Here is a 23,755-nt window from a genome sequence, read left to right on the forward strand (position 1 = left end):
AAAAGAATGCAAAAGAATATATAGAAGCTATTCTGAAGCTCTTTGCCCTCATTAGCTCTCTTGACACGTGTAATCCCAATCTCATTTAGTTATAGAGACCTTTAGAGCAGGATCTGGATTTTGTATTTTTTTTAAATAAACAAAACCTGGATATGGAAATTATGGTTGTGTGTTTTGGCTGTTTTTTAAGAGTCTAATGAAGTAGCAAAGAAAATTTAGAATACTTGGTTGGTAAACCTTTTTAATACAAAGTATAAGTTTTGCTAAAATGCAGTAAAACTTTCCCTTTTTTACTTGCTTATATAAGTTGTTGTGTAATGCTGTTTTTGGGTGGTTTTTAGGATTTTTTTCAGCATGTCTCCATTTGCTCTTGGGCATATTTGAGTTTATGCATAATGACTATGACTTGTACTATGTTGATAATTTATCTACTCAAGCTTGTCGAAACTACTCTAGCTTGCCTTTCAGAACAGGCTTTTTAATATCTCTGTTCTAATCCTGCTAATTAGTAGTCAGCGTTGACCATAAATCAAAGCACTATTGTGTATGCTCTTAACAGGATGAAGTAAAAAAGCTTTCTGCCTTGTTAAAGGCATGTTTTTCTTGGCACTTTTTGTTTGAGGATATACAAAATGTAGTAGTTGTCTAATGTTGATCCTTCTCAGTTAAATGCACTGAAGTTGTAAAACAGTGTTTCTCCTGTGCTCTAAGTCCAACAGTGATCATGGAAAAAAGTAAGTGAAAAAGATAGATGACTTAATAGCTGCAATGTTGTGGGATTTTTTTTTTCAGTAGTACTGATGTATTTACTTTCATATAAAACTTGCATGCAAAAGGGTGCTCAAATATGTTGTTTTTTATGAAGTTTCCTGAGATCTGTTATATAACGACGCATTTCTTGTAGGAGTATGTTTGCTGTATACTCTGTCATCCTTCTTTTTCAGAATTTTATTATCCAGAGGTACTAAATTCAGTTTCTTTTAAGACACTCATGTATACTTGCCAAAATACTACTGAAAATAGTCTAACCATATTCTGCAGCATATTGCTGCCTGGGTCAATGGACTAATGTTAGAATTGTAAATAAAATGTATTCTGTAGACTATGAGATCTCTGAGGGTAGAAGTGTGGTTGCAAAAATTGCATAATTTTATGTAGACTCTTTCAGGTTTATTTTCTTGAGTGAGATTCATTAATAGAATGGAATATAACTAATTTCTCATCCCTCCCTAACAGCTGAATCAATTGGTTGCTCCCAGTAATTGCATTCCAAGGCACTAATGTTAGAGTTCTCAGCTTTGGCTCTGGAAGGGAGAACATCTCTGCTATTTTGTGTGAATGGTGCTGCTTAGTTTGGCAAACCAGCACTGTCTTTTGATGGGGTCAGTAAAGTATCTTTGGACTCACTGGTGGCTGCTTTAGGCTGTCTCTGAGGGGTTGAGGACTAAAAAGTACTGTTCTGCTGTAAATGAAACAATGCTTCTGAACCTGTAGGGAAAAGAAGTCAACAGCAACAGCAAGGCTCCATGTAAGGAAGCTGGAGTCAAAAGCATTAATACAGATATATATGAAATAGAATATAAGGAAAAAACTGTTTTGGGTGTGTTCCTGTTTGGTTGAATAAAGCTTACTTCCTCACTCCCAAGTCTGGGTGTGGGAAGACAGACCCTAAAGTTTTGCGGAAGAGGGGAGAAGGAAGGTTTGTTTCCTTTTTGGTTTGTATATAAATTATGCCCCTATAATTAGATACTTTATCTATGAAAAACTTTGAGATAGCTAAGGCCAGCAACAGTGGTCATGTAAAAAGCTCCTTGAGACTGGGGAAGTATTCTGCATTCAGGTTTTAAAATTACTGCTTTGATCACCAAATTCAGGATTAAAGATGTTTGTATGAAGTATTGGAGCTGTTTTCTCCCTATACCTTTTGTCTGGTACCAGAATACTTTTATTCCTTGTGGATGGAAGTCACTGGTCAAGCTGCCTGTTCTCAGATCCCTTCTATTCTACCACCTCTTGATGACTCTTAGTATTTAAAAAGGTGCTGAAGATTAGAAATGTCAGGTAATTCCACAGATGCTGTTACTGCACAGTTTTTTGTAGAATTGTGTGACTTTCTCTCTCTGGGAGAGAATATAAATAAGCTTTTTCTATTCTACATTTGGTGTTAGTTGGACAATTAGCACAAGTGTTACTGGCAAGTCTCACTCACGTGCTAGATGGTTCCGTGTGCAATTCATTTATAGCTAAGATTTAAATTTATTTTTTAAGTAGATCTCTCAGTTGTCCCCATTTACTGGGTTTTCATTCATATCATGGGGCAGCCTGGCAGCATGTGAACTAGATTTCTTTCAGAAAAAAAAAAAGTTAAATCAGAAGATCCCATCAAGGATTACAGGTAATAGTGTCAATTTGCTGGTTAGCATTCAGTCCATCTGCCTTGAGGCTTTCATCCAGAAAGAGAAAGAGTCAAGAGGGCTAAAAGAGGAACCTGGGCTAACTGCCTGGGAGGAAGGGATGGCCACTGGTGTCTAGAAAACCAAACTTGGTTTTGCAGCTGTGGAATAGCGTGAGCAATAATAGAATTTATAAACCTTTTTATAAGTCTATATTTGCAGTTAAGCCCATAATAACTGCTTACAAATGAGGGCAATTTTTCTGGGCATAGCTGTTTCCAGTAAAAGTGTAAGTGTGGCCTTAGGTGTAGTAGTAAAGTCTTAGTTCCTGTAGTACAACTTTCTATGCAAATATTGCAGTGTTTGGCTTTTCTTGTATGTAGGAAGTAGTTTGTATTTTCTGTTAGGTGAGGCTGATTTCTTTGAAAGTTTATGAGGAAATAAGATGTCTAGTACAAGCTTTAGAAGTCTGAGGGATTTTTATGTGTAAAAACTCTGAGAAACCATAAAAGCACATGACATGTTTACATGCAGGGTGTAAGCTACTTGAACAGTTCAAGTTAGATTGAATTGGCCAAAGCAGTTCTAATTGCATTTTATTGATAGATTACTTTGTCAAGTGTTGCAAATGTCTCAGTGGTAAAAGCTTCAAGCTTGTTCATCTTAATTCAATAAATGTCAAGGTGCTTAGCATAAAACAGGTTAACATTTCGAGGTTTGCTGGGGGTTTGCTGCAGGTTTGCTGCATTTGCTTTTCCTAGTGAGGAAATTAGCAGATAGTCTCCTCCAGATGGGTGGTTGGATTTTAATGATTCCCCCAATCCCAGGTTGTTCCCATTTGTGACAGTTGAGTAAGCATGAAGACGGATGCAGGAACATAGGTGTGGTGTGTCTGTAATAGACTAGAGAAGCTTACAAATATTTGTTAAGTAATATTTGTGTAGTCATAATGATCTTTAAGATAAGGAAATTGATTTTGACAGTAAAAAAAGCCAGTGACAAGCTCTTAAAAATGTAGTGGGTATTAAAAATAAGACCTGTTTTTTTGTGCTACTGTACAAGTGCTGTGAAATGAATGTCGCTTGGAGCAGATCAGACTTGCTTTGAAATAACAAATTTAATGCTAAAAGAGTATCTTGTATCAGAGTCACTATAGCAGAAAATGGCTTTTCTATTTCTTCCTGTGCTGCAGACATCACTGTTGTTTATCACATTAGAGATCTTAATGTAGCTCTTTGTGGGCTATTTATACTTAAATGAGAAGTTGAAAAAAGAGATGCTTTGGAACTGAAAGATGCCATCCAGGTCACTTTGTGGTTTCCCCCTGTCATGGTAATTATCTCTTTTAATCACTGAAATTAAGCTTTTCAAGTTAAAAAACACTGTGGACCCCTCTAACCAAGAAAAAAAACCAAAAAACAAAATACCCAGCCTGAGAAAGTGTATTTTGTTGGAGTACCTTTAGTATACTTGGTACAAGGACTTCAGGAGTGGTAGTTGAAGTATTTTATTTTTCAAGAAACATTTCTGTTTAAATCTCTATTATTTATCTTTGAAATGGCTCCTTTCAGAATGAGAGCTGGGTAAGTTTTAGGAAAAATTTTGACTCAGGAATATGCCAACATTGCATCCAGTCCTTCAGGACTGTTTCAAGCAGCAGAAAAGGCACAGCTTGTTGTCATGGTGGCAAGGACAGGAATACACATCTCATAGTGTTTTTACAGGGAGCTAGGGACCCCCTGAATACTTCTTTTCCAGTAATTGGGCAGTCAACTAACAGAGAAGGATAATTTTTACTTCTTTTTGAGTTAACTGGTATGGTTGAAAGAAACTGCAGCACCCTGGTAGAGATTACAGCCCTACATCTCCATTTGAAGGGGGTAGAACGTGTTGTGAAATGTAACTCTGGTGTGCAAGTAGCAAGTTGGGTCCAATTACAAAACTTCTGCCGGTCATTCAGTACCTGAATTTAGGCCTATAATTCAAATGAAGCATTATTACAGATGAGTGGGGAGGAAAAAATAAATCCTAATGGAAATTTGGAAAAAAAGATTGTTTTGCAGGGGTGATAGCGCCAACCTTGGTCTATATTTGACAGAATAGAAGAATTATGTTCAAACTGTGACAAGTAGTTAACCTGAAACACATTAGAGAAAGATTAAGTTTGTTGTGGTTGTTTATGGTGAATTTATTTTTGGAAAGAAAGCTATTGGGAGCAGAGGGCTTATTGATGTACACTGGTGTACACAGCTCAGCACAACATATTTTTGCTGAAGTTTGAATCTTGCCTAAAACCATTTTCCACAGCTTTCCAATTGATTTTTCTGCAGGACTGCCTCACTGCAGCGTATCACTGGCTGCTGGGTGACTGATGCTCATCTCCCAGTATTATATTCAATCTGGGACTCTGTCCATGTTTTTCCTCTGACCACTGTGCGTGACTTAGATGCTTCACTGTTGAGAAGTCTTGCTCAGAAGCAAATAGATTTGGGCTGCCTATGTGTAACTGCTGTTCTCAGATATATTTAACAGTTTATTTTTCAGTTTTATTCAAACTGTCTTGTACATTTTGGACACCTACCAACTTTCTCTTCTCATAGTTCTCCTCATTCCAGCCCCACGTTTTCTGTTGATTCTGGTATTTGCCTGCATGCTGGTTTACCTTTGGATGGGTATTGATGTTTGAGACACCTTGCAGTGCAGCATAATGATTGAATCTGCTGGCTTCATCCTTTTAATTGCCTATCCTTTAGGGTGCTTAGTTATATTTTCATTTTTGTTATGCTGACTTGGCAGTTGTTTTGCCTGGACTTTTGAGAACGGAGTTCCCAATAGCACTATAGGTATTCCAGTACAAAAAACCACACTATTGTTTTCATCATAGTAAATTTGAACAGTAGCTGATGTTACTGAAATTGTAAAAGCCTCTCTACTCCCCACTCTTTCTAAAAGGCTGTTATACTACTAGTTGATAGCATTTGGAAATGGCTAGGAAAACCCTAGAACTGGATCTTCCTTTTCAAAAGTATTAAATTCAGCAGAAAGTCCTTGTCAGTCAGTGCCTTAGATACAACTCTCTTTTGGAGTTCTATACGCCATCTGGCTGCTTTTTTATTTTTAATATCAATACCTGTGGATTTCTTTGACATGGCTGTTTTTTCCACCAGCTAATGGAATGGTGGCAAACTGTCTTTTTCTAGGCTTCCTTCAATCACTTCAACGTTGATAGATCTGTAATGTGACCAGCATAAAGTTACCACTGGAAAATAACCAGAGCTGCTGTCTCCAAGACTGCTAGGTCCTTTGAGAGGTTTCCCATCAGAACATGGCAAGGATGACGAACATCACAGATGTTAATGGATAAAACACTGTGAAAAAAGAAAACTATTTTATTGTGGCACTGGGCTTACTGTTAGACTTGTTTATTTCAAGGTCTGTGTTCTTCTCATTTTCTTCTAGCTTTTCAATAATTGCACATCTTAAAAACCTATAAAACCTGGATCCATATTTTTATTTAAGTATCATGTGCTTGTCAGCTGCTTTTCCTAGACCAGGTTATGGTGGCTTTTAGGAAAATGAGACTTGAGTACTTTCCCTTGCCAAAAGAACTACAAAACCAAAATGCAAACACAAAAAAATACAAACACACACAAAACAAAAACAAACGAACCCACATAAAACCACCCCAAAACATAAAAGGTTTGCTTGTTTAATGAAAAACAGAACAAAGTGAAGGGGGAAAAGATTTTACTGTGCATTCCATATGTGGTCAGCCTCCATTTGACTAGTTTTTCTGTAGAGCTTTTTCTTTAAAGTCCCTGATTTTTTTTACAGATGCTGGAATTCTCTTTTTGTGCCGTTTATTAATGTAGTGGGCAACTGTTTAAAGATGCTTGGATGGGAAAATTTAGTTGATGTAGAGGGTGTCAGTGGCATGAGTAAGAGAATGGAAATGATTCTTCATAATTTTTAAGTACTGGAAAAATCATAATATCCTCAGTGGCATTTATAGAGTGTCCTTCTGGTTTAATTAGAAAAACTGTGATCCAGCGATAGCAGCTGTTCCTCTAGGCTGAAGTTCAGATTTTAACCTGGCCTAAGTCTGTGCTGCTGCTGAAAGAACTAATAGCACTTGGCCTGAATTGGATTAGTGTGCAAATCCAGCTGGAGTGTTTTCTGGGAGCTGCAGGGAACGTTAGTCTTCAGTCTGCTTGCAGCACAGCAAAGGAAAATCTTGTGTCAGCACGAAGGAGGAATGCCTTAGAGGCTAAGATTTAATTTTTTTTTTTTGGTGGCAGTACTGGTTGATATGACAGTCATGAGGCATTTGTTTCAGAAAGTTGTCAAACTGAGACTTGGTTGCATTGAACTAATGTTTTGACTAAAAATCTTGAGCATTATGCAATGTTGTGGTTATAATGAAGGATCTGTGTTTATGTCTGAGATATTTTTCCTTGAAGAATTTTGACTTCTCTAATTGGAATAGTAGTGTATCCTATGGATAATGTCCTACTGAAAACACTTAAGTGAGGCTATGCAGAAGTCAGTCTTGTAGGGTGGAATTGGAAAATATTACTAGATACCTGTTTAAAAACTGTATTTTGTGAATTCTGTATGCATCTGAAATTTTTGAGATCTGAGGGGAAGAGCACAACCTGTAGCACTGCTCAGCTTAAGTCACACATAGATCAGCTGATATTAGTGGATGTACATAAGTTTGGCAACATCCTTTTGATTTGACACTTCTTTTAAGCGCTGGTTGTTGCAGCTGCTGCCCAGTGTGGTGTAGGATAAAGGCAAATATTTGTTCTTGGTTTTAAAAGTACAACTTGAATGTTTGTAAATGACACATCCTTTAGCATAGTGCAGTCTTGGCTTCAAATCAGTTGCCTGTTTCCAAATCAGGATGTATGTTTCCAAATGAAACATTTGTGGAATATGGAAATCTTAGTAGTATGCATTTTCAGATGGCTCCCCAAATGGGGAGCTTTCTCATATAAACTGTATGAGAAATAAATAAATAATAAATATAAACTGTAATTAAGTAGCTACATGTTTATCAGGTCTATCTCACTTGGACTTCCATGCCTCACTGAAGCTTAATTTCGTTTCCTTTTTTTTTTTTTAAGTCTCATTACTAAAATTACTATTTCAGGGGAAATGTGTATCTGATATAACATTTTGGACAACAAACTTGAATAGGAATATGATAATTGTTCAAATGAATTTTTAAGGATGGCACGTGAGGTGAGGGAAAACTTTTGCTGTGTGAGAGCTACATTAGACTTCAATTCAGATTTTGAAGTTCGGATAAAACAAATGCATAGCACTGCAAGGTTGGTATCTTATTATAATTTAAGGAATATAGAAATTATGAGACTGTTTCATGTCTTTCTAGTCCTATAGAGGCAAATAACTTTGAAATCCACAGTGCAGCTCAGCCTTAGTGTAGCATAAATATTGAAATAAAAGATGAGGTGAACTGATGTTTTATATAAAAAAGGGTAATTTAGAGAGATACCACTACAATGTGGTAAAGAAGAAATTGCAAGATTTCTTTATTTTTGAGGTCTTGGAGACATATAGTGCTGGTAAAAGTGTGGAATATATATGAAGTTGCTAACTTAAAGGAAATTGACTATTGACAAGTATTTGTTCGCCACTTTCCTGCTACATCAGTGCCAGGCAGAGCAGAAAACAATAACTGCAACTCAGCAGGCATTGAGACAGAAAAGAGTATGTCAGATTTTCACTTTCTTACATGTTAGGGGTTTTTTTGCATTGTATTTGACTGAATGATTTAATAATTTATGTGAAAAATATTTTAAGAATGATGATTTGTATCTCTTTTGACTAAACTCAATGTGTATCATTCTCACCTTCTGTAAAGGACAAGCCTATCACCAGATTCAGCGTCCTTGGCTCTGAGCTGTGTCCTCTGTAACTGGCAGGAATTCCAGAAGGATTCCTGGTCCACCTCCCATGTGTGTCCTTCAGACTTATCCACTGCAAAACATAGCAAGCATTCTAGACAGGTCCTAGGATATGACCTTATCAGACCTGTCTGTTTTCCTTTCCACTTTGTAAATGGATGCTTCTGTTGGCTACAAAAGCAGCTCAGTTTTCTTCTAAGTCATTATTGGAAAACTGAACAGTGGCGGCAGCAGTTTGGAAACAGTGGCTTAGCACTTAAGCAGAACAGTTACCATACTAAAAGGGGTGTTGTCTTGACAGCACAAGCTTATTCCACACCCTTTTTTAGAGCTAAAATACCCATTTTTACAATTCCAGAGGGGGCTGTCTTATGGAAACAAAAGCACATTTTGCCAAGCTTGCTTAAATGCAGCAGCAGTGTATCCAGGAGAGTGCATCTCTATGATCCTCTTGCTCCAGACCAAAGAAGCAGAATTACCCTAATTTGCAAACAACATTGCCCTAATTTCTCCTTCCTTATTGCCACAACAATCATATCACAGGGGAGTATTATCAGAATTCTATCTAGCTCTCTGTATCTTCCTCTGGCCACTTGTGCCAGTTAAGGGGTTTGTCGTAACATAGTTTCCTGCTATAAAAAGTCCTTCCAAGGATAATAAAGAGAGAAGGCATCAAGAGGGAAGGTATAAGGTATTGGAAGAATTTTTTCCTATCACAAGAAATGTTCTAAGTTAAGTCCTCTGACAAAGTTTTGTGAGTTTACTTAATAGCAGAGTGTCTCATTTCGGATATTTTGAGAGCACTCAATATACTTCCAGGAGCTTTCATTCTGTTATAGTGTAAATTTTCAGGGGAAGATATGGTGAAGAATTGAGTGAGTCAATCTAAGTGCTCTTTGTACCCTTCTGTAGAGACTCATTAGGTTCCATGTAAGTAAAAATAATTTTGGTCTTTTGTCCTTCTGAAATTTTCAGTGATAGTCATGCATTAGATATATCAGTTGGGTGGCGTTTGGAGGAAGATGCCTGAAGTGCTTCACCTTTCTCTCCTTTTGCTCAGGTTGATGTGTAGAGCTTCTTATGCATGCCACACTCAGATGTTGACCCTGTATCTGTACCAGGTGTTTTAATCTTAAAAATTAAGTGAACCCCGTCACTCTCTTATTTTTTCATTAGCATTTTGATAGCTGTGACAGTTTTGTTTCTGTCCAAGTAATGAAAGAGCCTACTGTGACTAATCTGCCATCTCTGTTCATTAATATACTGTTTATTCTTTAGTCAGCAAATGTAAGCAGTTATGTACTGGAAATGCTGTACAATTGTTGTCAGCAGCAATGTAGAGATGACAAATTTCATGTTCCTATAATCTTCTCTCTTTTTTTTTTTAATAATTCATATCATCAGGGAATTCAATTCTATTTATCCCTGTATTTGCCTCCAGAGAGTAAGTCCAGCTCTGCAGCAGTGGTGATCTCAGATGTTTGCTTTCTTGCCTTAAATAGAGCATTCTGCTTTATCATTTTTCACAACAGTTTCTGTTCCTCTTGATTTGATTTTTGAAGCAATAAGGTTTTTTTCTTCTCTTATGAAGGCTCTTTATTTTTGCTTTGTCAAAGCCTGTGAAAATTGAAGGTATATCCTTGTTATGAGGTTTCACTATAGAAGATTTGTCCTGTAACTCTGCAGCTTCTGTCATTTCCAGTTGAATTCTTTAACCCAGTTACTTCACAGAGAGCTTGTGTATTGACATTGCTCATGTAGGTCAGTTTTTACAACTTCGTGTTGCTTGTAGTGTCTCTAAAGCTGCATTGCAGTATGACTACAGCTTATTCAGATATAGGAGTTCTATTTCACCTAACACAGTAAACAAAGCAAGGTAAGCTTTGGTGAGCCTGGACTGCGGCTGTTAATGGTGGGCTTGTAACTCTGAAGCTCACATTGTTACATTTCAGCTGTTCTTGGTACTAGATAAGAGTGGACCAATGCCATGCTGTGTTTTTGTCATCTGCAGTAATGTTGAAGAACTGGAAGTGAAAAGAAACTTGTGGTTTTGGTTCCTTGGATTTACTGGGCTGCAAATTTTTGTCCAAAATGCTGAAAGATTGCTTTCCATGCCTCATGTTAAATTAGGTAACATGTCCTATTTTAAACGGCTGCTTTGCAGACATGCTGTTTATCAGGAACAAAGCCTGTATATGCAATTATAGCAAATAAAGCTTTCTTCAGGAAGTGCCGCAAATTCTTTGACTTGTGAATTGTTGATGATTCTTTTGTGAGAGAAGTCTGGTTTTAAATGCAGATTTTTAGACTTATCCTTGTTTCCAAAAAGAGAGGAGAATATTTGACTTGGCTCATCTATCTGGTGTCATCTCCCCCTCATTTTCCCATCCTGAAGCCCTGTGTGCCCTTGTTTGCTGGATTGCTTCTTGCTTCACATGCTGCATTGTGAATTCTGGTGCAAGAGTTGGATTGGGAGTCGGGGACCGTTTTTCTTGGTAGTAGCCAAAATTTCACCTTTGAAGTTAACCCACTGTTTCATGGCAGCTTTAATCTGTCAGTTGTAGACAGATTAAACCTGCTTCTGCTTTGAGAGGAAACAATAGTACTTGGAAAATGCCGTGTAGAATCTGTTGCAATATTCTTCTGAGGTATTTCCCATCCCTGCTAATGGCTTTTCTGAGTTATTTAAATGCCATCTCTGACAAGAATGATATACTAAGAGTCTGCCCTCCGTTATTGCACTTTAAATTCTGCTCTAAGAAAATTGATTAAGTTGTCTTGCTGTATCCTAAATGCTGAAATTATGCTGCTGTTGATGCAGTTGCTGACAGGCAGAAATGGATTTATTACTGCTAGACTTCCCTGTTCTTCTGTTTTGCTAGGAGCATCTTTATGCCTCTAACATATGTTGCTTCCATAATTTATGCTTCACATTCAAGTTATGAAATGGTGGAGCTTTGACTTTCTCCCCTTTATAAAAATCTGCAAAAGACAGTTGATGATTTGCAAGATTTCACATGACACCATCCTACATGGAAAAGTAGACTTGTGGTAGCAGCACGGTCCTGCTCCCATCCTTCTCCTGATGGGTTTCATTTGGATGTTCTTACGTGTTTATTGGACTGTTGGTTTGTATTTTGTAGAGCACTGAAGGCAGGAACTAGCCTTTACGAAAACTTCTAAAATCAGACTTGAAATTAAAAGCATCTTGTAGTCTCCATTTTTGTGGTTGTCTATAATGACATGGCAGAGCATCATTTCCCCTTGGCAAGAGGATGGCTCTGTCATACCACTCGCAGTAGTTCAGGCTCTCTGATTATTCCTGTAGCTTCCCTTCTGTATGAAAGCAAAAGCCTGCATGCTACAGTGCCATCAAAGCCATTGCACATTTGCATAAAGCTGCAGGTGCTGTCGTGCACATAAACTGTGAATTGTACAAGGATGAAAGAAGATTAAATGCATTATTTTTATGCCTTCTGACAAGCTTTTTACCCTTCTTTGAGTCATCAGCATCAAACTAATGGGATTATACTTTAAACAAGAACTTTCACAATAATTAGAATTTATAAAATTGAAAAAATCCATGAAAAAACTTGCTCACCAGCTAAAAATAAAATATGCTTTGATGTAAACATTCTGTGTAAGTAGGTTGTGGAGAAGTACAGCATTTTTCTGTTGAATTTGATCTCCTTGTAATAACTCTTTGTGGCTATCAAATGTGCTATCAAATGCACTTCATCACAGAAGAAATGTGTTGTTGGATATCTTCATTCTGAAAAATCAGTGAAGCATCTGCAGCTTATGCTTGACTGTATCAAGGAACTCGAAATACAAATGTCTACTTAAAATACTGTGGAAGCTTCCAAAAACCCTGTGCAAATTGTAGAAACCTGGCTACTACGAGACTTACTGGCAGCTTTTGTCTAATGAGCTACAAGTCCCACTGAGATGAGTTACCTTCTCTCAGCCATCAGAGCTAGCAGTTAATGCTTCTTTTCAATCTGCAGTTCTTGCTGTGTCTGGTTAATAGAGACAGTGGCAGAGAGACTGGGCCATCTTCTTGGTGATGGTATATGAAGCAAATCACTTTGAGCAGTTTAACTGAAGTCTTGGCTTCCAGTGCTGCAGAACATTTTTCTTGCTGGTGGGTGGTTCCTTGGCAGTCTTGTAGTCCCACCTGGAGCTTGGCAAAGCAACTTGAAATTCCTAAATACACGTAGTACTTGTGGTCATGTTCCCAGTGGTGCAGTTGACTGTCACAGGGCATAAGCATGAAATACTGTCTCACTGGTAGGTAGCCAAGTAATTGTTAGTGAAGAGTAGAAAACTTCTGGTTATTTCTGCAAGAGTAACTTATAATGAAGAGGTAGGAAGTCATGCAGAGAGCACGCTGAGCATGTTCAAGATTGGTTACTCACCTTGATCACTTGATCTGTTTAATGAGCTCTCTCACATGAGGTCATAAATCTAAGAAGGCAAGTCATGCTTTTTTGGGGCTTGAGTTATAGAAAACAAGATCCTAAGAATATAGAAGGAAACTGATCCTGGATTTTTAGAATGATGTTGTATCTAGAAGATGTAGTGTGATGCATTATTGAGAGGAGCAATATATGAATGAGAAAATGGAGGTCTCCACCAGAAATTACAAATAAAGCTGGAAGAAAGAAAGCTAGGTTGGACTTCTTGTCCATTTTTTTTTCATAGATACTTGAATATGAATGGCAGAGGCTAGAAAGTTGGAGGAGATTGGAAATATGCTACATTCTCAATGTGCCACAGCAATGAATGGTGAAAAAACATCATTAAGGGTAACAATTCACTTCTGTTATCACAGGGAGCAGATGCTGGCAATTTGAGGCTTTTTGTGGTAATAAAGTCATAGCAAGAACTGATGGAAACAAGCTAGCTGTGAGTAGATTTTCTAGCTGATTGTCACAGATTAAGATTTCTGGTTCATTTATAAGGAGGGATTTGGAAATTAAGGTGAAAGACTTATGTAGCTCAGTTGAGCTAGTTACTTTTTTTTTTTCCTGAGCACTGCTTTCCTCTAGTCACATACATTGTACACCATGGTTCCGGTTTTTTAGTTGTTAATTTCCTTTGCTTACTTGCTTTAGTACTATTTTAGAGACTATTTACATGGTTTGCAAACCATCCCAGTGGTGGCCAGTGGTCTCCTCTGACCCGCAGAAGTATGTTTGAGATCTATATTGTTGATATATAAAAGACGAGACTGAATGTGTTGTTTTTTGGTTTTTTTCCTTGGTGTTTCTTCTCATGTTTACAGCTAGTCTTAGATGTGTAGGAAAAAAGGAAGGTACTTGATCAATATTTTGTTCACAGAAGAAAATATTTTGCTATCAGAGGTTAGAGTGATGAGCTGTCTTTATAAATATGCTAATGGTCAAGAGGTAATCATTAACCCAAGTGTGGATAAGAAGAGTTCCTCTCTATTTGTACAGCCATTTAGAAATTCATGGACTTGAAAAGAGTTGGAACTTTTGCTAGTCCTCTGAGGGCTCACAGAAGGTATTCCTTCACAAAAGTATGTTAGTAAAAGTATGTTCTTATTTCTACCAGCAAGGGTGGCCAGCTCCATGTGTTTGAATGTGACTATAAAAACAGCTTGATAAAATGTTAGCATTTGGAAATGGTAAGTTGCTCATAAATATGGGACACAAAATGAAGAAAAAACCCAATATTCAGTAGAATTTGAAGCCTATGTGAAATATTTAGTGGGAGAGCAAGGGCAAGGTAAAAACAGTACCTGGATACCAGAAATAATTAGCATTGTGGATTAGGATTACCTTGCTAAATAAATGTTTTCTTTTACTTCTTCTTTTTAAAACAAATTTCTAAAAATTGCTCACTCTAAATTAGGCACCTAGGTCTAACCACATCATAATTAATTAAGTGATTAGAAGTTATTTCTGTTAAAGAGTTTCTATTACATTGCATCGTTTTGTCAGTTCATGCAATGGTCAAAGGGCAAAATCTCATCAGAAGTGCTCACTGAAAATGGGAAGATGCATTTTATTTGGGATGTATCATTTTGTTTCTGTAAAGGCAAATAAAATTGTTTTCCCTTCTCCCTTGCAGTTTTTTCAGTTGTATTCATAGCCTGTTGCATCCTTGCAAGCTAATTTCCCAGCCTTTACAGCAGGCAATCCTTTTTGGTAGTTCTGGGAAGGACAGAGGGTTTTGTTTGGCTGTGTAGTTAAGGGAGTTTTGTGTGTGTTTGGGGTGATTGTTTTGGTTGGGGTTTGGATTTTTTTTTTTTTTTTTACTTATCATATTTCTAATGAAAATCAGAATATTTTAGTGTGTCCACAAAGGCTGCTAAAATGTTCACTTACACTTGATCTCTCTAATTTTGCTTTCACTGTAATCATCAGAGAAAATCTTGTTTTATTACAGTGGAAGCAGCATGACTTCCTATAGTATAATACTAAATGTTCCAGTTAGATTTTTTACCCACAGTTTCAGTGTGATTGTTTTATTTGATATTATAGCCTCTTACTGCTGTTACAAATGTTGACCCTTACATGGTCTTAGGCACAACTGCATCGAGGGTTGGTGCATTGATGCAGACTCTTACATGTGATACCCCAATTACTGCTAGCAGTTAAGCAGTTTAAACTGTTGTAATCTGCACTGGCTGATTAAAGTTAGCATGATGGGTAAGGATATCCAGGATGCTGGGCACCTTTGGGAACAAGATTGAGCATAAATATCCTTAGCATACTTTCTTTTCACTAATTGCATCTCAAAATTGTCTTCACATCCTCGCAGCTGTGAGGGTGGTGAAGGGTGAGGAGGGGAACAAACCTCATCTCTCTCAGGGTGTAATGCTTCAGCAGTTCAGGGACTGCTTGGTATGGAGTGCCACAGCTGCCCAAGACGTCCAGGGGAAGATGCTGGTTTTCCATTACTCTCTTCTGAAGCTGAAAATCTTATTTCCATATGTTGAATTTCAATGACAACTTGACAGGTACTCATTTTCAGGAGAAGTGGTTGTTTTCAGTGTTTTTTCACCTGAAATTCCTCAGCATATTAAGACTGGCAGTAACCATAATAGAAAGAGGGAGAAAGAAGGGGCAAGCAACCCTTTTTGTATACTCAAGTAGAATCTGATGCTAATATCTGTCTTCAATACTGTAATAGGGCACCGTTTACAAGATTATGGTCAAGTTAAAAAGTGAAGGTCACTGAAAGGATATGAACTGTACATTTCAAAACCAGAGCCACCCTCTTGAGGGCTTCAGTAGGGTGGATAAAAACCTTCAGTTTAACTGGAATGCTGTCTATCTCTTGAGCAGGGTTGTGAGATGGAGGTTAAGCTTTAACCAGGATGAGATTTCTATGAGATTGGAAAGTTGGGCATTTCAGAAGCTTCTCTCTGTTGCTGAATTGGTGGGGAGGCCCCTCAGCTGCAGCTGACCCTGCCCTTTAAGTCTTGCAGATGCAGAGTAGAAAACCTGTGTCTTGTATGACCAGACTCGGAGGCATAGTTCGTAGGTGTCTCATGCATCTGACCATGGAAAAAGGCAAAATGTGGACAGCAGGGATGAAATCTTGTCAGCAAGCATGTCCCTGATTGCTTGCCTAAACCTGTCCTGGTGGGGTTAGTGTTCGTTCCCTTTTGACACCCATACCTTGAGTTCCTATCTCCCTTTCCATCAGCCTGGCCGTGGGCAGCTCCTGCAGCGCGGGTTAGCTCATCTGTCCGAGGCTGGGGTTTGAAGAGCAAGCCCTGCTGAGGGCGCAGACAGCCGGCAGGAGCTCTGGTTGCAGTGTTTCATCAGCTGCTAATCCGTTTCCAGTGCCGCTAATGAGATTGCTCTGCTCGGCGCTGCAGACACTCTGCTACACCACTGTAATCGAGATGGCTGCTGTGCGTGAGCCAGCTCGAGTAGGAAATCCAGATACCTATTACAGGGGGGACAGCTCCAAGCTGCTTTCTGCTACATAACTCTCTTGTATTAACCCAGGACATTTATCTCAAAACAGGGTTGGAAATTTTCTCAGTTCAGTCTCTAAATCAACACAATGTTTGTTGGGGCTGGAGTGATCAGTGCTTTAGTTAAGTTTTGCCTTTCAGTTATGGGCCCAGTTCAGCTCATTTTCCTCCCTCAGTGAAAGTACATGGTTTGCCTTTAAATTTGTTCGCTTGAAAGCAAATTTATCTGTGTTTGTTTCTGTTTAGGTCAAGGTACTGACAGACAGACTGCATATGAAACCTAAACAGAAAGAAAGCAGCATTTTTTAATACCTTTTTCCTTAGCTCTCATGCCAGTGTGAATTGTCATGTTGAAGTAGTTTCTTAACAAAAAAAAACCCAAAAACTAAGCAAAGGATTTTTCTTTTAAAATAATAAATAATTGATCTGAAATTCTTGCTCTTGTCTCTGTAGAACTGTAAATGGAGGGTAATCTTTGTTGTGGTGTGTATAGCTGTATTTGCTTGGATTGTCATGGCAGTAGTGGCTCCAGATTCTTCAGCAAAACTGATTTACTGTTGCTTGTGAAGAAATTATCAAAAAAAGCCTAATAAAATCCAGCCCCCTTCTGTACCCCAACAACAACAAAATTCCCAGGAAAATCCTGTAGTTTGAAACTTCATTTTATCTCTTTTGGCTTTAATAGTTACAGCAAGCTAATCTCAGTCTTTCTTCCTCCCCCTGCCCCCACTTCTTTTTTCCCTCCCTGATAATAAAAGACTCTCAAATAAATAATATTTGAAATAAAGGAGACAACTTAATCTACTTTGGCATTATGATGAGTTATACCAGGAAGATAGCTTGTGTATAAAATCCAATGTAATATCGTGTTGTAATGGGAGAAATGGACAGAAGTGCTGAACTCACTCAATACTTAATATGATCACAAAAATTAGTGTGTATAGAGCCCAACAGTGACAGTTGGGTTTGAAAAGTTTTCCTTGAAATTGGAAAAGATAGATTCTCAAAGTCTTAGAGTGCAGTGCATGTTTTCAGGTACTATGGTTAAAGAGTGTTTGAAATGTGGATCTAAATGTTTGTATTTGACATGATGGTCCTGGTTTTACTGAAACTGTTCTGTTTTCTTCTAGGTGAATCTGGACTGGGAAAATCAACATTAATCAACTCATTATTCTTAACAGAATTGTATTCCCCAGAGTATCCAGGTCCTTCACACAGAATTAAAAAGACCGTACAGGTATGTCTGGGGAAAAAAAGGTACAGCCTGAATATTGTAGCTTGCAATTTAGGTGATGTAAGTTGTCACATAAGATACATTTAGTCATGATATGAACCACTGAGAAATATTCAGCGTGTCTGAATAGCAAAACTTTCAGGTTATCAAACCTGTAGCCTGTTGAAATTTGAGAGCCCTGAATTGTTTTGTGTTTTGCCTGTATATTAAAAAGCACATATATGTGCAGAACGTTTTGAAAATGCAGTGTTTATTATCAGTTAAAATAGTGAGTAAATCTATAGAAATACATAGATGTGCAGTAAAACCTTTCTGTTAGGCTTTTAGAGATCAAATAGTAAATGATTTGGCAGAAGTGCAGGGACCTGGGTATAAAAGTATCTGCGAGTCTTCTGCTGGCAGTATCCTTAGTGGTACCTTGTTTACCTGTTACAAGTTGTTATTCTAAAACATCAGGGACTAGGGTGAACCTGCCTGACTTTAAGCACTAGATTTAGGCAAAGATGGTGTTCCTGCAAGTGCATGATGCAACTGAAGTATTAAAAGACTGGAAAGACTGGAAAACTTCTGCTGATCTTTTTTTTTGGTGCAATAACTTGCTACTTGCTACTTTCTCTTAAGAAAAGGAGCGTGTTTTCTGTGTTATAAAAAGATTGCTAAAAATAACAGCTACCTAATGCTAAGGAATAATAATGCTATGTGTAGTTTAGGAAATCATTGTGTTTTTGAGGTACTTCCTGCCTCCAGAGCTGTGCAGCTGAATAAGGATGCATGAGCTCTGCTTACCTCTCTTGATGTGCACTTGCTTAAGAATTTGGTGAAGATAGCTTGTGATAATCTAACTTTGTACAGGTGAGGACCAAGGGTGATCACCATTGCTTCTTTTGTCCAACGGAGTTCTCCAGCAGCAAAATTCCAACTGTGGCTGAAGGGACTGGGCAATTGCAGAGTTACTATAAAGTGATTAAACTGTGTTCAGTTAGGAGGGTGTGCAAGGTGCTAAACAGAAACTGTAAAATAGAGTGCTTTTTTACTCATTGGAATCAAGTAATTAAGCTCCAGTGTCATGAACCACTGTCCTTATTGCTTTGTGGGACCTCGGGGGTTTTTTTGTTTGGGGTTTTTCTTAAGACATTTTTTTTTATTCCAATGTCAGAATAATTAACCACAGTAGAAGAAAAAACTTAGTTACTATGTCCCTGTCAAGAAGCTTAAATTGCATTGCTAATCAGTTAGCTCAATATTAAAGTTTGAACACTATTACAAAATTAATTCATTGCAGAATATCACTTTTTCTTATTGGAGGAAAGCTTTTGAACATCCAGAGTTTGATTAACACTATATTAATAGTGTCTAAGCTTTGTTCATATCTGTTATGCTGCTTTATCGGTTTAATGTAAAACCAGTGACAAAATTGACTTGAAAGCTTGTTATCAGGAACATCAGACCATTTTTGAATAAGGTCATGAAATGGCTTACTTGTTTCAGAGATGTTAAGTGGGATGGAAGAGGAGTGCAGAGAGTTAAACTCTCATATAATATACTTATTACTGAGCCAGTCAGTGACTGTTGGAAAACTGAATAGATGGGTGACTTTTTTATTGGAAGAAAGATATAGCATGATTTCATTACTGATGATTACATTTTAGTTTAGCAGAAGCTAAACCAACTCAGGTTATGTTCATTGAATTTTAGTTTAAATAACTGTGGGATGGATTCCCTGTCATTGGAAGATTTTTGGTTTTTTCAGTTGGGAAAAATCTTTGGAAGAATTTGTATACAAGCTAACAGAAAAACCCAAAGCAAGACATCTTCCAGAGAAGTCACCCTCCCCCTAGTTAAAGGTGCATCAGTGTAAGAAAAAATATGAAAATATGTGTGGAATTTCTGGAATTTGAGTTAAGTACTTTCATCTGTTAGGGGGCAAGATTAGATCATCTGCTGTTAATTCTGACCATTGGAGTGGTTTGATTTGTATTGATTTACTAGTTTAAGAAAAAGACATACTTTGCAGAAATCCTCACTTAATGATTTTTTTTTCCTATGTAAAGCTGGAGAGGGAAAGAAAAGGGCTTGAACAGAGCTCAGGCTGAAAACCATTACATTTTTTTCTTACTTTTCCACTATGCGGGCTAAGCTTGAGGCCAAGAGTTTGCCAAAGCTATTTTCTATACTGAATTGGGATCTGACATGACTTAGAAAATAATATGGTGGAATGAAATAGATTTAAAGACTGTCTTCCCCTCTAGAAACAAATTTTGACTTTATCTAGTAAGTACTGCTTTTTAAATATACTTAAAATGCAGCTTTGCTTTCAGTTTCTTGGGATGAATGAAAAGTCAGTGTAGCATTTTAAGAAAGAAACTGAAACGATCTTATTTCATTGTCAGTGTAAGTAAGGATAAAATTGTTTCCCCCTACAAGCTTGAAAATTGTGTGTGGTAGCAACGTGTAAAATGTGGAGGTGTTTCCTGTCAAATATTAAAGAATAAGCAGTGGGAGTTGCTGTTTGGATCCACTGGATTTGTACTCCCTGCCAGTAAAAACCTTTTTAAGGATTGATAAAAGGGTTTTGTAGGGTAGGGATGAGAGACCACCTCACTTGAGCATCCTCAGATCTTGGTTGTAATAATCACCTTTTCTTATATGGTGGGGTCAACTTACTGGTCAGGAATTGTGTAGCAGGCTCTCAGATAAACTCAAACTGTGGTTTGGGCTTGAAAACCATTGCAGTTTGGAGTTGCTTTGTGAGGCAGCTCCTTTGCATTTCTCTCATAGAAAATGCAGAAGAATGGTTAAGAGTAAGTGATTTGGTGTCAGATGAATTCAAAGGAAACATATCAGAAATGAGAGGGTATTAAATGTGTTTTCTCTGATCATTACGTGATTGCCTTAAATGCAGGATGGCAAAGACATGTTTCATCCAATAAAAAGCAGTCGAGCTGTAACAAGCACCAAGTGATGAACACTGTGTAGTAACTGCCAAGGAGACCCGTGTGACCCAGCTGACTGGAGTGCATGGGAAAATGGCTGTTTGGAGGAGACTTTTCTTAAAAAGTCTTAAATTCCAAGACTTGAACTAATGTTTTCCATGAATCCCTTGGGAATACTTGTAAATCAGATGATGGGATGCAGTTGGATGCTTAACTGTGAATGACACTAGTTTACAGTGATTTTCTGGATCTTTTCCAGATGTTGCTGCTTTCTGTGCCTTTGACCATGTATGGACACATCCATTTAGGTTAGAAAAATGCAACTTTGTGGAGGCTTTGTGGCAGGGTCTTCGTCTACAGTTTCCTACCAGTAGAAACTACTGCTTACAGTATATCCTGCATGTGGTCTGATTGTCCACAGCACAAGCCTAGGACTTTTAATTCATCAGCTAATGTCTCTTGTTCTGTAGGTTTGTGAAAACCCTGCTCTGATAGCAGATACCTACATTAATTTATGAAAAGTAAGAAAAAAAATTAAATCCTCACAACCCCGTAATGTATTAGCACTGTCTGCAGATTCAGTTGCTGCAGACCATTTGTCTGAAGGTGACTTCACAAATTCAGTCACACTTAGATTTTTACAAGCATGCAGAATCAGAGAAAATGCTTGGCTTGACATTTCTGAGATCTCCTGACCTTTCTTTTCTTTTGTTATAAACAGATGTTCAAGATAATGTTTTATTAATTGCTTCTTTTGTAAAGGCATTCCACCATGAGCCCATAACAATTTAATGGTTCTTGCTGGGAATTTTTGTGCTGGAGAATAAAGCTGATACCTTATAGCTCTTGGCTAGAGTACATCTCTTAACATTATCATCTCTAGTATTTTGCAAGTGTTGTGGGTTTTGTATACTTGCAGAGAGCTTAGTAATAGGAGGGCTGTGTAATTACTATCTGCAAGATAGCCAAAAGAATGCAAGGAATCAGAAGTTAATCTCTTGTGTGCTAAAGCTTGTGAGTAGTAAACTCTTGGCTGAGTTGACTATGGCAAGGGATTACTGTCTTAAGTTCTGGTATCAACTGTGTACAATAAAATTTCTTGATAGAACTCTAGAGGCGGGGGGAAATACACTCACCATAATTAAAATGTACATTTCTGAAGCAGTGCATGTATTCCTAGGTTCTCATGGCTTTCAGCTGCACACTTTTGGAAGGATGAGAGTTGTATAGTTTGTGAAAGAGTAACTTGGTGGTGGTTTAGACTGTGTGTGTACAGTTTTGTTTGTTTGGTTTTGATTCCTGTTTTTTTTTTTTCACACCTTCCTACCCTTGCAGTTAGGCCTGTTCATGTTGGAGTTGGAATTGGGTGGTCTTGAAGTCCAGCCCAACCTGGATACTTCTGTGGCCAGTATCCTGGTAGCCATTAACTGTTTGAGAACTAGCAACAAAAGGGACTGATCCAACTTGGGTGGGATCCCTGCTGATGAGTAGATAAAAACAGCATCCTGCACATTCAGAGGTTAAATATGAAGCTTTCTTTATAGGTAGTTACTGTTTTCTGTGATTCTGGATAGTCTCTTCTGAATTGGAATCAGTGTTACACTTGTGCAAAAGGGATTTAGTTCAACTTTCTGTAGTGTTAGTTTATCTTGTGGGTTTACAGTGCATCACATAAGAATTGATTGCAGAGCATTTGCAACAATGTTCAGGTGTGGCTGTGAGAGTCTAGTTCACTTGCATAACAATTAGAGATGTGCAAGAGCTTAAGAAGCATTAATATATTTCTCAAATCTTGAACTGGTCAAGAGACCATCCAGGTAGGGTTTATTATAACTAGAACTTTCTTTTCTCTCCTGAGTTAGGGTTTGTGAGACTTAAGGAATGTTAAGCAATGAGCAACAAGGTGCTCATTCACCTTGAGTCTTCTGGCACTCGTGTGGTTCTGGATAAATTACTTACATGGGTGATAACTTGAATCCATATCAAGAAAACAGTGTCACTAGTGATTTAATAGCAATTGTTTTTATATCAAGGAAGAAAAGGTTGATTAAATGTCTGGGCAAGTGGAAAGAAGCCAAGCTGAGTTTGTCATTTCATACTGCTGTGCATCTCACTGATAGGACAGTGGTGTACAGCACCTTCTCAGGCAGATGGGCCTGACACTGGCAATATCAATAGTTACTGAAGTATTAGCAGGCAGAAGGGGTAGCAGTCCATGTGCTGCTTAGCCTGGTTCTTCTGTCATGACATGCCTGATCTGTTGGATGACATGTTCACTGCAAGCTGCCTGAGCTGTGCTGCAGATGGGTGGTCACAACTGGTGGCATGAAGTCCCACGCCCCAGTCTTGCATCATTCCTTGTGCTGATGCAGTTGCCTTCTGAGGCGGGTTTCCATCAGTGACTTGAGCTAACAGGAACCCAGTCCATTACAGTCACATGAAGTCTACTCAGCAGATTGCAGCCAGATTGTATCACTTTCCAGTATAATTCTGTTTGTAATAGTAAACCATCACTTTGTGATTCCATTCCCAACCATTATCCTAGCTGAAGTATAAATGTATTCTTAAAAATACATTGACAGGAGTAGAACTGTCTAAGGTGCTTGGGGGGAGGACTAGTTTTGAAAAGTGTCGTTTTCTTTGAAGTGACCAAGTTTGCAACTTTATCAAGTTTAATGCCTGGTTAAGGTTTTTCCTGTTTAATCAGGAATTTAAGTATTAAAATATCCCACATACTTAGAGGGTTCTTTTATGACTGACTTTATTTAAATAATGACCTTTTTCTTAAAAAAATTACTAATGGTTGTAAAATTAGTTGGATTTTATAAGCAAAACACAGACACGGTGTATTTTTCTGAAGCAGAAAAGGTAGCAATTCTTTGTCAGGCTTCTCAGTCATTGAATGCTTTTCCCAGTGTTTAAGACAGGTGACTAAACTGCTAAAAATTTAATCTTACTGTATTCATTTTGCAGGTTGAGCAGTCAAAAGTTTTAATCAAAGAGGGTGGTGTTCAGTTACTACTCACAATAGTTGATACACCAGGATTTGGAGATGCTGTGGATAATAGTAATTGGTAAGACTTTCTTTGTATGTTCTCCCAAGATAATTCTGCATTATGTTTTGTGTGTGAGACATACCTTGTGGCATATTTTAAAACGCAGGCTTCAATATTCAGTTAAAATATTAACACTTGTAAACTTTTCATTTAGCTGAAAACTTGTAACTACTGTAATTCCAAGTACCTGCATAACTTGACTGAAATGCTGTCAGCCTTTCCCCTTAAACTGAGTGGTGCATTTGG

At 37.8% G+C, this 23,755-nt stretch overlaps 1 protein-coding gene across 2 annotated transcripts in view; it reads left to right on the forward strand.

Annotated features, from left to right (window-relative positions):
* The window catches only part of SEPTIN7 (septin 7), a 62,932-nt gene that overhangs the window by 18,567 nt on the left and 20,610 nt on the right, over positions 1–23,755 (forward strand). For both annotated transcript variants that reach the window (XM_064418163.1, XM_064418152.1), the window contains exons 3-4: positions 17,417–17,523; positions 23,427–23,527. In XM_064418163.1, coding sequence (XP_064274233.1) covers positions 17,417–17,523; positions 23,427–23,527 — 208 coding nt within the window. The remainder of the gene's footprint in view (positions 1–17,416; positions 17,524–23,426; positions 23,528–23,755) is intronic.

This window comes from Passer domesticus, chromosome 1, assembly GCF_036417665.1.
Source record: "Passer domesticus isolate bPasDom1 chromosome 1, bPasDom1.hap1, whole genome shotgun sequence".
NCBI lineage: Eukaryota > Metazoa > Chordata > Aves > Passeriformes > Passeridae > Passer > Passer domesticus.